This window comes from Gavialis gangeticus, unplaced genomic scaffold, assembly GCF_001723915.1.
Source record: "Gavialis gangeticus isolate Ggan-Ray unplaced genomic scaffold, GavGan_comp1, whole genome shotgun sequence".
Taxonomy (NCBI): Eukaryota; Metazoa; Chordata; order Crocodylia; family Gavialidae; genus Gavialis; species Gavialis gangeticus.
Window position 1 is genome coordinate 101,092,355 of NW_017729024.1, and position 16,262 is coordinate 101,108,616.

General features: G+C 40.8%; 1 protein-coding gene across 1 annotated transcript in view; it reads right to left on the reverse strand.

Annotated features, from left to right (window-relative positions):
* TMC1 (transmembrane channel like 1) overlaps positions 1-15,572 on the reverse strand; it is a 114,744-nt gene extending 99,172 nt beyond the window's left edge. The window contains exons 1-3 of the mRNA XM_019518229.1: positions 15,560-15,572; positions 13,915-13,965; positions 13,456-13,756 (exon numbers count right to left, since the gene is read on the reverse strand). Coding sequence (XP_019373774.1) covers positions 13,456-13,756; positions 13,915-13,965; positions 15,560-15,572 — 365 coding nt within the window. The remainder of the gene's footprint in view (positions 1-13,455; positions 13,757-13,914; positions 13,966-15,559) is intronic.
* Between the last annotated feature and the right edge of the window lie 690 nt (positions 15,573-16,262).

The window sequence follows — 16,262 nt, forward strand, 5'->3', positions numbered from 1 at the left end:
ACCCAGTGCTTCTCAGTGCTCCCCAGTCACCCCACCCAAGGGGTGAGTTTGGAGAGTGGCTGGGGGCTTTCAAGGCTTTCTTATTATTGTGACCAGAGAAAGATATAGTGGCCAAACCCAGGCTAGGTGGTGGTGGACTGGCCCAGAATTTTGTTAATAAGGGGAACAATAATTGGGTGGGTTCTGCACAGCGCACGCATTTCCTGAGCCAATGCAGCTTCTCAGGGATCAAGAGTTCAGCTGGTGATTTGCAGTGGAGGAGAACAAAGAAAATTCAAAACCGGACAGGCAGGTTTGACTAACTGCTAATTGCCACTGCTGAAAGACAGGCATGCCCATCAGCAGCTCATGCAAGCCCTTCACCCTACAAGCCATCAATCCCCCTCCCCCAACCCTTTTACATTTCCCCTCTTACACACAGGGAACAAGAAACGAAGAATCGAACAAAGCAAATAGAAACCTTTATTTACAAACCGAATATTAACCATAATTAAACAAACCACAGAACAGCTTTTATGAGATAACAATGCATAATTACTATAACAGAGGAATTTATTTTTACTACCATAATGATGCATGGTTCACGAATGAAAAAACAATCTAAGCAATAATCATTTCTAACTGAAAGACCCTGGCTTTAAGGTGGACTTTCTAAGCTTGACTGCAAACTGGTAGATGGCAGAGCAGATCCGTATTGGCCTGCCCCACTCCCAGGCAGGAGCAGGGCCAACAATCAGCAGCCATAGAATCATTGCAAGGAGCCCAGCCATTATTTGCCAGTTGTCCTGGGTCTGGAAATGCCTCCTGGACTCAGAGCGATTCCTGTCATGCTGGATGGCCATGAATCTGTCCATAGCTAGATGGATTTGTCTCACCATCTCACACAGCCAATGCTCACAGTCACTGAGTGAGTTCATGATCCTGTCCATGCATCAGTGGCAACCTGCCTCGGTAGCCTGCATGTCCTCAGCAGTAGAATTGCAAGTGGAGCTGAAAATCAAGAATTCAGAATATAGAGTTAATTAAGGATGCTCAATGCTCTAAGAAGATGCATTCAGTGAACCTTGCAAGTGGATAAAAAGTGGTGGGCCCAAAATTACTGAGAACGGGTGCCTGGCAGCAGGTGGTAGCAGGCCCTGAATGGCTGCAAACAAGTGCTCAACTGCTTTGGCCACTGATGTGCCTCCCTGCTGTGCATTGCCCTGTACCTCCCTGCACTGCCCACAAATTCCCACAGTCTTTAAAGCCTATGCCATCCTACTTTCCCCTTCACCTCACAGCCCAGCCTAATCACAGCTGTCAGTTCAGGTGACAGGTAACTTAAAGGGTCCCCATGGCTTCACATACCAGAGTGGCGGTCGAGCTCCATGGTCTATCCTCCTTGGAGGAAGCAGCAGGTGACATGCCTAGTACCCTGCTGCTATCTTCTCCACTAGATCCCCCACGAGTTGCAGCAGTGGTTGGTGATGTCTCAGCAGGTGAGGATGCCCCAGAGGCCTCTGTCCCTATGAGTCAGTGCCAATCCAGTACCTTCATTAGCAGCTGGAGGTATCTGTAATGGGCCATGTCATACGGTGGGTTGCCTTGCTGTGCTCTTGCGACATCCCTGTGGAAAGCTGCCTGCAGCAGCTCTGCCTTGACACAGCACTGGACCACTGCCCTGTTGTGCCCCTCTCACCTATTCTCCTGGCAACATCAGGGTAGATGAACTGGCACACAACCTCAGGCTCCCCCAGCACCCGCACCAGGCTCTTTGTTTTGGTGGAAGTCCAATTGGACCTAGGCCTACTCACCCCAGTCCACTCTGTTCTCCCCCAAATGTCAGACATCTCAGATCAATAAGGGGGTACCCTAGGCCAAGGGACATTCACTCCCCCCCCACCCTGTTGTTGCTTGGAAAAGTTTGGACATTGGACATGCTGGCACCAGGCAGGGTCAAGGCAGAAAGAAGGGGTTCTGCACAAGTGACAACTTTGTATCTTATAGGCATACTTGTTTTGGACATCTTTGAGTCCTGCTAGGTCTTTTAGCCCTGTATATGCCATGGCACAATAACAAGCTACCCAATGAGCCATGTACTGAGAGTTAGGCCCTCAGTGGGTGCCCACAGGCTCCCTGTTGGGGCATGACACAACATCAGGCTACCCAGCAACCCATGTGTCAAGACACCACTCCCAGAGGGACATGGTCTGAACTGCTGAGCACTTCATACATAGCTGGTGAGGGAATGAACAGATAAGCTAACAGAACTCATCTGCTATTCATAAAGCAGGCATGCTTAATGCTCATGCGGGCTCATAGAACCCTGTTTGTCAAGTTTATGTAAAACCGACAACCAAATTAATGGCATTGGGAAACAATTATGCCCCAGCCAGCTGCAAAGGGATGTTTTAGAGGTGCAGCATGGAGGGAAGCAGGGGTTCCTCATGGCTGTTGCCAGGCAGTCTGGTGATTTTTGCTGCCCACAAAAGAGCTATGCAACTGTTGCAAGTTTTGGTGCCAGTCAGCAGTGTTCACCAGGGCTTCCCCCAGCCTGCTAAGGATGTCCTAAAACATTAATTACACACAAATACCTACAAATTGTAGTGACACTTGGTGGACAAGGAGGCTCACTACACAAAAATTGTAGCAACACCTAATGAGCGACAAAGAGGCTCCCCACATGTCATTCAGTGAATTACCATGTACATGTGACCAATTAATGGCCACACCATTCCAAGCTGCATCGTTGCAAGCTACTTTACATCAGGATGGGGATTAGTTTATGTTGCTGCAAACTCATATAAATCGCCAAAAACTCGTGTACATGTAAAGTGTAATGCCATTAAATCACACAAAAGCACAATTTTCATCACATGGACATGACCCCTTCAACAAGTGTACAAGCACCCTGAAAGACCAGACTGAACAAACAGAGCAAGCAGCAAGTTAAGCCCTATCAGCACTCTATTGGAGTGTCCAGAGAATGCTTTTTGGCATACTGTCTTCACAAGAGATGTTTCAGACAAAGCTTTATGAACTCCTAGAAGAACCAACAGGAACTAAAGTGTTTGTCAATGACATTCTGGTACATGGCAGCAATAGAAAAGAATATGACAAAAACCAATAATATGACAAAAAACAAAAAACTCATGAGACACAGGAAGTGCCACCTCAAACTGAATTGCAGCTAAATACAAATAAGTGTAAAAAAAGTTAGTTCCTTTAGTTACAACTTTAAAAAGGGAGATGCCAGATGTGATCCAACAAAGTAGTTTCATAGTTTGTAGTGTTGGAAGGGACCTAAGCAGATCATCAAGTCCGCCTCCCTGCCATGGCAGGAAAGAGTACTGGGGTCAAACGACCCCAGCAAGGTGTTCATCTAGCCTCCTCTTAAAGACCCCCAGGGTAGCCAGCACCACTTCTCTTGGAAGTTGGTTCCAGATCCCAGCAGCCCTGACAGTGAAGTAGCGCCTCCTGATGTTTAGTTTGAATCTACCCTCTGCCAGCTTGTGACCATTATTTCTATTCACTCCTGGTAGTGCTCAGGGGAACAGGGACTCCCCCAGTGCCTGCTGGTCCCCTCTGATTAGTTTGTAACAGGCCACTAGATCCCCCCTCAGCCTTCCTTTGTGGAGGCTGAACAGGTTCAGGTCTCGTAGCCTCTCCTCATAGGGCCTGCCCTGCTGCCCCCAATCATGCGAGTGGCCCTCCTCTGGACCCTCTCAATGCTGGCCACATCCCTCCTGAAGTGCAGTGCCCAGAACTGGATGCAGTACTCCAACTGCTGCCTGACCAGTGTCTCATAGAGAGGGAGGATCACTTCCTTGGACCTGCTCGAGATGCATCTGTGGATGCATGACAAGGTACAGTTGGCCATCCTGACCTCATCCCCACACTGTCGGCCCATGTTCATTTTGGCATCAATGATGACTCCAAGATCCTTTTCTGCCTCTGCACTGATGAGAAGGGAGTTCCCCCACCTGTAGGCCTGCTGCTGGTTCTTCCTCCCCAGATGCAGCACCTTGCACTTGTCAGTGTTGAAACCCATCCTGTTCTCATTCCAATGAATAAAGCAATTAGAAGTTAGAATGTCCCCTCATTTTTTTTCAAATGGTTACCTACTAACAAGATTTTTACTGAGTTTAGCAAAACTCTCGTTTTAAAAGGACTGGGGGTGAGAGACAAGGAACAAGTAGTATTGAGATAGGAATCTAGAAAATCTTTTCCAAAACCTGAAGGTTGTCTTTCACTTTTGAAACAAAAATGCGGTTAGGAAAAGGAAGAAATAACATTAAGTGATGAAACTTCACAAGTAGTAGCTGGAATAGGATTGTTGCATGGAGAACCAAAGGCACACAGATCAATAGAAATGATTCCAGCATGACAAATTATGTTGAAATGGAGAAGGAATGATTTGTCACTGTTACTGGATGTAAAAATATTGTCTGAATATACAGTTACACAGGAACTGTTGAAACAGACCACAAACCACTAGAGAACAGTCCTGATAATCATTTATATTCTGTGCTTCCAAGATTTCAGGACTTGAAAGTAAAAATACAAGGAGAAAAGAAATCCTTGTGATAAATCATCATCCTTGTGGTAAATCATGTCTCACAATTTTGTGGAGGAAAAATGTACCAACCAACCAAACAATCAAACAACCTTGGAAGAATAGGTACACATGATACTATTACTCCTACCATTGTCTATAAATAAAATGGTATAGATAGTGAGAGTAACAGAGTGTGAACACTTTAATAAACTCACAGAAATGCTGGGTACAATCCTCTGGGAGGCAGGTCTGAGGGGAAAAGGAATCCAGGATATCTAGCTGTATTTTAAATAGGTCATCAGAAATAATTCTGATGGAGTGGAAGAATAGAGATTGTAGGAGGAGGCAAGCTAGCTAAACAGCAGTCTCTTCTCATCAGAGCAGAATATTGGGAATTTCAGACCAGCTAGTCTTACCTCAATATTTGAAAAGCTCATGGAGTAGTTCATCAAGGAATGTTTTGTTTTCCTCTAGATGTATGACACATCTAGAGGAAAACAAAGTGATCAGAAACAGACCGCATGGATTCATCAAGACTAAGTCATGCTGGACCAATGTAATTTCCTTCTAGGATAGGCTCTTTGGATGTTGGGGGAGCAGTAGATGTGATATACCTTGTCTTTAAGGATGCTTTTGACACTGTATCCCATGAGATTCTTATTAATCAGCTAAGGAAATACAGACTAGATGAAAGTACTGTACGGGGGATATTCAACTGGTTGAATCATTTTGCTCAACAAGTAGTTATCAATGGCTCAATGTCTAGTTCAGAGGAGGTATTGAATGGAGTTCCCCAAAGGTCTATCCTGGGGCCGGTATTCTTTAACATCTTCATTAATGATTTGGATGATGGGATTTAATGTATCCTTTGCAAATTTGCAGATAACACCAAGTAGGCTGGAATTGCAGACACTATAAGAGAGTAGGACTAGGTTCCAGAATGACCTGGATAAACTGGAGAAATAGTCTGAAATCATTCATATGAAATTCAACAAGGACAGGTGCAAAGTCCTTCTCTTGGGATTGAGTAATTGCTTGCACAAATACAAACTGGGGAATGACTGGCTAGGCTCTGCTACAACAGAGAAAGACCTGTGAGTTATGGTGGACTATAAACTGAATATGAGCCAACAGTGTCGGAAAATAAAAGCCAACAGCACAGTGGGTTGTATTAGCAGAACTGTCTTTTGCAAACCAAGGGAAGTGATTCTTCTGCTTTATTTAGCACTGGTGTGGCCTCACATGGGGTATTGGGCTCAGTTTCAGCCCCCATACTTCAAGAAAGATATTGACATATTGGAAAGAGTCCAACAGAGAATGACAAGAGTTACTGAAGGCCTGGAAAATATAACTTATGAGGAAAGTCTGAAAGAACTAGGACTATTTAGTCCAGAAGCTAAAGAGGGAAGACTGAGGAGGGTTTTGATAACAGTCTTCAAATGCCTGAAAGGTGATAGACTTTTCTCTGTGCCTGCAGAGTGTAGTGATAGAAATTATAATTTAGAGATGCTCCTTAACAGGACATTGAGGGAGTTGGTTAATAAATGGTACCTCAGTTAGGAAGAAGTTAGCTGGTTAGTTAGAGAGATATAAAAGGTCTACAGAGATTACCTACTGCTCTACAATTAAAGTTTGCTGTTTAGCTCTTCTCATTTATTGTATGCATGTATTTACTAAACCCAATGATCATTACATATGGCACAGGATTAAGAGCAATAGCCTCAAACTGTAGAAGAGAAAATTTGTTTTGCAGATGAGGAAGAACTTTCTGACCATGAGGGTGGGGAAGTAATGAAACAGACTACCTAGAAAAGTTGTGGAATCTCCATTCCTGGAAATTTTCAAGAACATGTTAAACAGACACTCGACTTCTTTTCTAGACTTATTTTCCCATGATCTTATGCTACACATCTTTAAGGGGGAAAAAATAAGGTCAAGATTCTTGCACAAAACCAATGGATTTCCTTGTCTACCAGACCATCTGGAAAGGAAGAACACCAGACTTGACTGGAGAATACAGAAAGGAAACAAAACAGTGATTCCAAATAAAATGCATTGAGAGATTCTGCAAAAGACCCAAGCAGAATACTTCTAAATGGTACTATGCAGGAGACACAGTTTCTTGCATAGTGAATGTGTGAACAGAAAAAATGGCCAAAGGCCATTGCTTTGTGCAAAATACCAGAGATGGAACTGCAACAAACTTATGATAATTCATGATACTACTAGCAAAGCCTGACAGCAATCAGCAACAGATTTGTCAGAATGCAGAGGAATCCACTAACTGCAAATAGTTGATTATTACAGTTTGTTATTTCAAAGTGACTCAGGTAAGTGAAACATCAGCCAGCACTGTAGAGAATTGCACTAAGATAGTATTCACCACACATGGTATTTGCAACGAGCTAATTTTGAAAAAAATGGCCCATAGTACACAATGAAGCATTCTGAAGAATGGCAAAGAATTATTGTTTCTCTCACACACAACTAAGCAGCCTGTGTTGACCAGTCCAATGGCTAGCTGAAAAAAATGTACAGACAGCAAGCAGATGATCACCAAGGCTAGTTTGGACACTTACTTGAAAACAGAAATAAAATTTGGAGCTTCACCCCCACAAATGCTAATGAACAGCAGGGACAGACCCATAATACCTGTGAAAATGTTTCTTCCAATTCAGTGGTTTTAAAACTGTGGTCCACAGACCCCTGGGGGTATGCAGACTGTCTAAGGAGTCCACAAAAGATGACTATGATCAAGCAAATGCATGTGAATACCCACACTTACAATTCAAAGGGGTCTGCACCTCCATTCAAAATTTCCAAAGGGATCTACACCTCCATTCAAAATTTTTTAGGGGTCCGCAAGTGAAAAAAAGTTGAAAACTGTTGTTCTAGTTCTCAGAGATAAGATCTCAAGAAAATAGAAAAGAGCTGTTGGGATGGATAGAGTAAGAAGGTACCTCTATTTCAGTAAAAAGCTAGAAAACTGAAACCTTCACAAGAACACCAGTATGGTGATGCAAAGCTTTAAGTGGTCATTTGAACAATGGCTCAGTAATCAAACTAGTTGAATAGCCTGGGCACACAGAACCAGACAGAAAATGGACAGTTATTTAGGCAAAATGGCTGACACCTGATGATGAAAATATGATCTGTCATTCAGAAGCAGCAAGGGGAACACTGACTGCAATCCCCGCAAACATTTAGATCCACCCAGAGAAGAGATTATTACACTAAACACACTTACAATCACCAGACAATACTATCCTTGTATCTATAAGCATAAGGATCAATACACATTCCAACTGAGAGACAAGAGTTAAACCCAAAGATTGGAAAGGTATGATGTGTCTCAAAAGAGTTACTCAGCAGCAATATTAGTAATGATAGCTCTAAGCTTCTTTTGGTTGCTTAGTGGATGTGTTATATTCATCCACAATTAAACATCAGGTTTAATGTCTCATTATGAGGGACACAAAATGTGACACTAAAACGCCTCTTCTTGGTCTCTTCTGTCTACATGCTGACTTAGCCGCTGAGAGCAGGATGGGTGTTCGAAAGGCTGTCTTAATAAAAATCGATTTTAGCTTACTCTATCCAAAACTGGACTCTCATTTTTGCAAGCACTGTACACCAGGACAAAATATTCTATAGGACTTCAAACAGTAGAAACACAGCAGCAGAACAAACAACAGCTAAAACAGCAGCAATATGGGAAGATGTGGTCCAAATCTCTGGATTTGACTTTATTGCCACAAAATGGTGAGGGTGGGCAACTAGCAAACAATTCCTAAATATATATATAGCCTCTGAATTTTGCCTTTTCCTTTTTAAGAATATTCTGCAAATGCAAATTTTAAAAATATCTTGCTACTGGATATAGCTCTATGAATGGTTTATACAAAAAAAAATTACCATGAGACTGTTTGCAAATTGTTTCCTACAAGTTCACTTTCACACGTTGGGATCCAAAAACTGATGTTTGAGCTGTATGATTACAGCTACTTACATCAGACAGTATGATTTCTGTTCCTGAACTGGATGACCAAGGATTTATAAACGTCTGTTCTTTTCAAAACAACTTACTTTTCGTAGCTGATGAATTTTGTGATTCAATGAACCTCAGCCACGGGTCTAAAATATGTTTTCTACTTATATTAGTAACAAAAGGTTTGTGGGACTTAATGTTCATGGAAGCTAAGAAAAGTCACACAATCATAGCAAAATTGGTTTTAGAAGACCTTTAAATATGCTCTTCTTGCTGTTCTCACAGGTTCAACTTTGGTAACAAAGAAATGTAATTGCCAATAAATGCTATGTGGCAAGAAAATAAAAATGGCATTTCAAGTGACTGTATAAGACACATGAGACTGATCTAGGAGAACACGAAAAACAGTATCTTGCAATTACCATACATATTAAAGCGACCTAAATGCTAAAGAAGGTGAACTCATCCATAAAATATTGGCAAACAGATGTGATAAAAATGAACCATGGACAATATAAATCTCCAAAAAGAAAGGTCTTTGAGGAAAAGCATTATTGATTGTCATCATGGTATTGAGATGGGTAAGTGTATGAACTTTACAAAGACATTTAGACTAGTCCTAAATAGGCAAAAGGAAGACTTCCTGTGCATATTAACATGATGATTTTTAATGGTAATAGAAGGAACAGTATCTTTAAAAAAGAACAGAAGGCCTTGAAGAGGAAGAGTTTAGTCTTTATAAGAGAGTGGGCTTCTTCCTGTACCAGCTGCTATGTTCTGATATGGCAGCTGAGGATTCCCTCCAGCTAGTGGAAAACTGGTGAGCCATTTCTCATGTCATAAATACACCAGTCTGCAGTGCTCCTGACAAGACCCCTTCCACTTCCTTCCATTCCTAAAATACAAACCCCAGAAATTAGGTGGCAAAATCTCCCTGATGGTTCCCCATTGCTGCCCACAATCTTGACAGAGACAGAACTATCAAGAGTGACAGCAAGGAATACCCGCAATTCCAGGTTTGGCATATGCATAACAGAAGCAGGTAAAAGAAGCTTGGGATTGTTCCCAAGAGCAGCACAAAAACCCTGAAAGATATACTCTAAAAAGAGAATGTAGGAGGGAGCAGAGAAAGGGGAATAGGAATGGTACAATGAATAAGAGATATAAGTCTTAGTGCGGTGGGACCCTTAAGAAAAGAGGTCTGTACAAAACAGGAAAGATCCTGTGAACTAGAAAGGATAAGATAAACATTAGAACTTGTATTTGAAGCACTGATTTTTGCTGTATACAAAGTCAGCCCTAGAGCAGATCATAATATTTCTGGAAAAAAAATTGATTTTTAATAAAAGTGTTCAAGTGGAACAGAACTAAAACACCTTTCATGTTTTATTTTATCCATCAAAAATAAAGAAAATATGTCAATATGGGAAGGTTTGTAGGAAGTATTGATTTCAATGAAATTGTATTTCTCAATTAATTTTTGATAATAAATTTCAACCATCTATAATCAAATTTGATGCAGTTATACAACATTTTCCTTAATTCAAATAGTGGAAAGCTGTGCTACTGGGAGCAGTCTACCTTCATTTACAACTATCAAGTCCTGGGTTTTCATGAATAGCAATGATTCATAGATATTAAGGTTATAAGGGTTTATTGGCAATTTTTGCTCTGACATCATGCCTAATAAAAGCCACTACAGATCTTAACTCAGTAATTTTACATTAAGCTCATAGTATCCTCGGTTCAAATCCACAATACATGCCTTTAAGTCAATGGAACTTTTGAAGTCAATATACCTTTATGGATTTATATACCAGCTAAGAACTTTGCACTTACCTATTCATTTTTTATTTCATTCCATTTTTAGCGTTTTTTAATTGATTTAATTTCTGAGCTCTTTATGCTTTTAGAACTAATAATATTGACATTTAGACCTGTTGTAAAGGCTGAGACTAAGAAAGACACTGTATTTTTCACTAGCTATATTGAATGGAAAGTTCCTGTAGGACAGATGGAGTTTTCAGACTCAGGGAAGCCATAACTCAACGGAAGCTATAAATGAATAGGTTTTACTATATTCTTGATTTTCATTTGTAAATTCCCTTACCAATTTAGAACTTTCATAAAACCTTCAAACTTCGTATTTCTAAGGAGTTCCTGTTCTTCTTAGATCATTGCTTTAATCACAAATAAAGGTACTGCGTATATTTTTGCTAGCCCCTTGTTTAACAAAGCTCTTTAGCACATGCTTGACTTTACATATGTCCCCCTAAGAGCATTTGACCTATTTACATGCTTAATGTTCCAGTCCTGACAGACTTATTGTGCAAATAAGTTGCATCAGTGTAATAGAAAACAAGATCCCCAAGGGTGTTATTTCAATTGCTTCTACATGCTTATCACTTGAAACTTTTGTTGTGATGAGTCCACATGGCCTTACTAAAGAACTTATATTTCTAACCTTCCTCCCCAAGGCTTGCAAATGTTTTATCTGATTTAAACCCTAAATGACCAAAAGCTCATTTTTCTTTATCTATGCAATGTCTGTGTCCTTCTATTAAAAAATCTCTTTCAACACCAATATCTGTTCCCTTTGAAAAACAGGCCATTTAAAAACTTTCCTCAAGTTACTTCAACCTTTCATTTTTTTAAATCTTAAAGATGTTTTTAGTAACATACTTCATAAGCTTCTGATATCAGATGAAAGGAAAGCCCCTTTTATCATGGGCATCCCTTATTTACCTTATTTATAATAGGTTGTAAACTTAAAATTAGGCCAGAAACATCTATAATCTTGTTAATTGGCCCACTGTCTACAGAGGCAATGTTCTTGCATACTTCAGGAACAGTTAGCTGTCTTTCGTGATTCCTCATATATGATCCCAGCTTATACAATGATTCCTCATTATTTGGCCTAAATGAATATATCCCCTTGTCCTGAACTTTTTAATCCAAAGTGAAGTACTCTGTCTTCATTTAATTTTACATTTCTCTGAATCTTTTTAATTAGCATATCTTTTGAATGCTCACAGTAGACCATGATGACAATAAGCAAAAGAACTTTGATTGGCACAGTTAGGAACGTTAATTGAGTAGTATGTATATGAGTGCACAAAATCACACAGAAGAGAGATGATGATATAATTGACACTATAGTGAAGAGCTGGAACAAAGATACATTGTAGGAATTCTAAAATGGAGGGGGAAATGAAATCATAAGGCTAATTCCCTTTGTGTGCCTAAATGGCATGTACACAGCCACGTAATTGCAGGGTTTAGCAGGTACATAAAGTTTTCAATTCTGTTCCTCATTCTCATGAAATGGAATTGCCTTGTGCTGAAAGTGAAAACAGACAAAAGCCCTCCCACTGTTTAGCCCAATAGCCTAATGGTTAATATATTTGACAGGGGAATAATAGATGCTCCCTGAGAGGATGCAAACCTGCATGTCTTGCTTTATAACAAAATACAGTACTATAACTACCAGGCCATAGGCTGTGCATTGCCTAGGCCTCGCTCCTGCGCTCTTCTTCTGGCCCAGCAAAGAAATTAGGGCCAGAAGAAAAAGAACAAAGCAGAGGGTGCATAGCCTAGTGAAATCAATGTTCCCTATAAAAGGAGACCCTTGATTCCGGTCTGGGCCCCCTGGTTCAAAATGGACATGAACTTTCCCAGTGCTGTTTACCCATTTTATCCAATGAATATTACATGCAAGGTGAAGTGGGCAACTGCCCTAACCACTAAACAATATTAACTCTAAAACCTAAAACAAGGGATTAGACAAATTCATGGAAGACAGGTTTAGTGGGAGCTATTCTCTGACATTACTAAATCAGCGATAATCGATGCCTTTGGAGGGTATGACAGGGAATGGACCACATGCCCTGGTTGTACTCTCCCATGAAGGCATCTATTACTTACCACTGTCAGAGACAGGATTCTGGGTTATATGGCTCATTGGTCTGACCCAGAATGCCACTTATATTCCTATATTCACTTAGTTAATGAGATAGAAGGTGCGTACCCGGCCAACCTATTCTGCTCTGCAGCCACTCAACCAGAGGGCAGTTCTAGTAGTCATGCTCAACCTGAGTGTGTGAGCTTGCTCATCCAGGGCTGAGTCAAAAACTACATGAGAGTGCCAAAAAACTGCATTTGCATGTGCCACTCAGGAACGTAAAGAGAAATATGACTTAGCTGGCAATACATTGAAATGGGACTGGGGATCAATCACTGTAACAAGTATGACAACATTTTTGCCGTATTTTTTGATAATCAAAATTGTAGTTGATGGCTCATGTGGCCCTTTCCTATCTTCCTATGATTCCTCCTGTGGTTTTCAGGTGTGTATCTGAGAGCACCAACACTTCTAGTGAGAGAAGTAGAAACCTCTCATTTCTGACTGAAACAAGCTCCATGATACACTATTCCCAGGGACTAATTCCTTTCAAAGAATATGACATTAAAAATGAAGTGGGGTAAAGAAAGAGAGGATAGGAAGAAACGGAGAGAAAAAAATAAGCAAGTCTGATAGAAAAGGACCATAACTTTGTACAGCATGCAGTTTGTATTGGATTTTCTGATGAGTTCAGCTCCTAAATAATTTGGCACTAAATTTGCTAAATAAGGACTAAGTAATAATTGTAGGTTGACTAAATAATTCAGCACGTTAGGTGCTGATCCCTTGAAAATATGACTGTATCACAGTGGAAGCTGCTGAAATATTATGAAACCAAGGTCTTGATAAGTCTTGTGTAAATCTGGCTTAGAGCCAGCTGAAAAACACCATTTTGTTTTGGGGCAAAACAGTGGGGTTTTGTTATTTGCTTTCATTCTGGAGTTATGTTGGCTCACATGTATAACACTACAAATATCTATCTGTAAGCACTGATAGATTCCAAATTGCATAAATAAAATAATGAATTACCCTGAACCTGACTTCTTTTTATCCTTCTTTTTCTTGTTGGCCTTCTCTTTTTTCCCTTTCTTATCATTTTTCTTGTCATTTTTGCCTCTCCCTTTTTTGCCTCCTTTCTCTTCATCTTCACCATCTTCACCACTCTCCTCTTTGGATTTCTGATTTGCTCTGTTTTTCCTGCCTTTGCCGACTTCTTCATCAGAATCACTCTCAAGCCCCACACGTATTCTCTGTGGTCTCTTGCGTGGTACACGGTGCACAGGATCTGGTTTTTTCTCTCCCTCATCATCACCATCTGTTTTATTCTCTCCTATATATTCATGATCATTTTTAGGAAGAAAACACACAAAGGAGAACCAGTCATTTAGTTGTATGGAGACCTCCCTGTTACTAAGACAACCCTTCAGTTTACATATTGTAACAGGAAAACATCTGAATGTAAAATATAAATTGTCCATCCCCAGTTACCTGTTTTGTCATTTTCTTCACTTTCAGCTGCACTGCCTTCCTCAACTTCCACTATGAGGAAAAAAAGGGCAAATCGTGATGCATACTGAATAGCAAATAGCCATTTAAGCAGGATGTTAAAGATATGCTTACAAATTACTTAATATTGAATAATATTGCCTCCCTGGGTAACTCTCAAATTTTCATTAAATATACTCATGCCTAACTGTGACTAGTGCTGACTGGATTTTGGAAAATCCATCAGGTTTAGAAGCACATAGGAAGTGTAAAGGACACCAAAAGGGCAGTTTCTTTGGGAGATTGAGTTCCAAAATCCAAATTTCAAAGTAGCAAGAGGTGATCCTGTTCTTTTTTAGAAGGCAAGGATTTCCTAGGGTGATATCTTTAATTGGACCAACCGTATAGCTGGGATAGAGCAACCTGATGGAGAATGCCTTGCATTTAAAAGCTTGTCTAAGGATGCTGTTACAGGCTACCTTTGAAACTTTTTAAATCTATGAACTGTCATGCCATCAGAAAAGTTAGAACTGGTTCAGAGTGGTTAAAGGTTAACATTTAATGCTGTCTCAGACCTACACAACTGTGACTTGCTAATAGGGTCTGGGACAGACATTGCATAAACCAGTTTGAGCTCAGTCAGTTATGTCTAATACTGCATTCAACCAGGTTTATCTCAAACTGGTTTCAGCCATTTTGAAACTGGTCTAGGTGCACTGAATGTCTGTTCTGTTACAGGTTTAAACCAGTTTTTGGTCACTTAAACTGATTTATGGATAACATATGTCCCTAGCCTAGAGGGCCTGGCAAGCAGGGGTATGAACAGGAGCCAGGACTCTCCCTTCTTCTGGGGTGGGAGAGGAGGGGAGAGGGTGATGTAGCTTGGCATGATGTGGTTTCCCTGAAGAGAAAGAGCTGTGTCTTTCCTTACTTCACAACCAGCAGGAGCCAACTGCAGCCATGGGTGGGCAAGGAAAAGTCTTAAAGACATGATAGAGTTGGTAACATCTGAGGAGATCCAGTAATACACTAAGGGAACAAGATGGATATTGGTTTAGGGAGGGAAGAGCACTCATGGGTAAGGACTGTAGTGAGTAGAGATTGATCAACTGGCTTCGTGTATTAACATGTTATTAAATGGTGTGGCACCTGGTACGTAGGTGTTTATGGAACCACAGATATTTTTCCTGTTTAGAATTAGAATCCACACCCAATTTAATCTTTTGAGGTTTTGTTCTCACCAAATTGCTTACCCAGCAGAGGATATTGTTTCTGTTAGACATAAATAAGGACCTACCAAATTTGGGGCAGCTACCCCCCCTCCCCCCAGTTTCATGGTCTGAGAACAGTGCCAGTCACCATTTTCATGGCAGAGCACAGCGACCCACCCCCATGCCTCTGATTAGACAAGGGGCCCTGGAAGTCCCATCCCTCCCCAGAGATTGGCAGATGGCCATCTGTCAATCTCTGGGGAGGGATGGGACTTCCAGGGCCCCTTGGCCAATCAGAGGCATGCGGGGGGCACTTCACTCTGCAGTGAAAATCTCCACTCTCCCCCCCACCACCCTCCCCATGCTTCAGGACAGCAAAGCTTCTCAGTTCTCACCCTTTTCTGTTTGCAGCTCCCTTCCCGCCACCCCCCACTTACTGGCCATTGTCATGGTTTTTCATGGAGACTGGGCTTTTATGCAGGCAATCTGCTGATTTAATGGTTTCTACAAAAATCATGAAATCACAATTTTGGTGGGTCCCTAGACATAAGTAACTATGGATGCTTGTAGACATTTAAAAAATGCTGCTTTACTTTAAACTTGGTGTGTTCCCAAGCCCCACATAGTTGGTCCAATAAAATATATCAGCCTAAGAAATCCTTGCCTCTTACACTTAGTAAATTAGGACATTTTGTCCCTAAATAGGCTAAATAGCTTTTATTGCCATTCCTATATACAACATATTTTCAAGTATGTCCTATCTAACGTATTCCCTGTACAGTCCAGAAAATAAGCTTGTAATGAACTATGCAGCAGCATTTCTCAGAACTTTTCAGTCAACAGAACATTTAAATTATCTTGTGGACCTTTTGATTTTTTTCATTCTTGTAGTGACTTCCCCTTTTTTATTTTTCCTTTTTTTTGTCATAAACTCCATATTAAGTAGCCCATGTAATACTGATGTACAGGTTAATTTATCCAATGAAATAGTAGCCAAATATTCAGGCATTCCTGCCTAGCTTTTCCCTGAGATAGAAAAGTATAAGACATTAAATTGCAAAATATGTAACACGAGAGACAAGAAACAACCAAGAGTCTTGTTTCAAGTCATGCATTAATGTGCAAAGTGTTATTATTCAG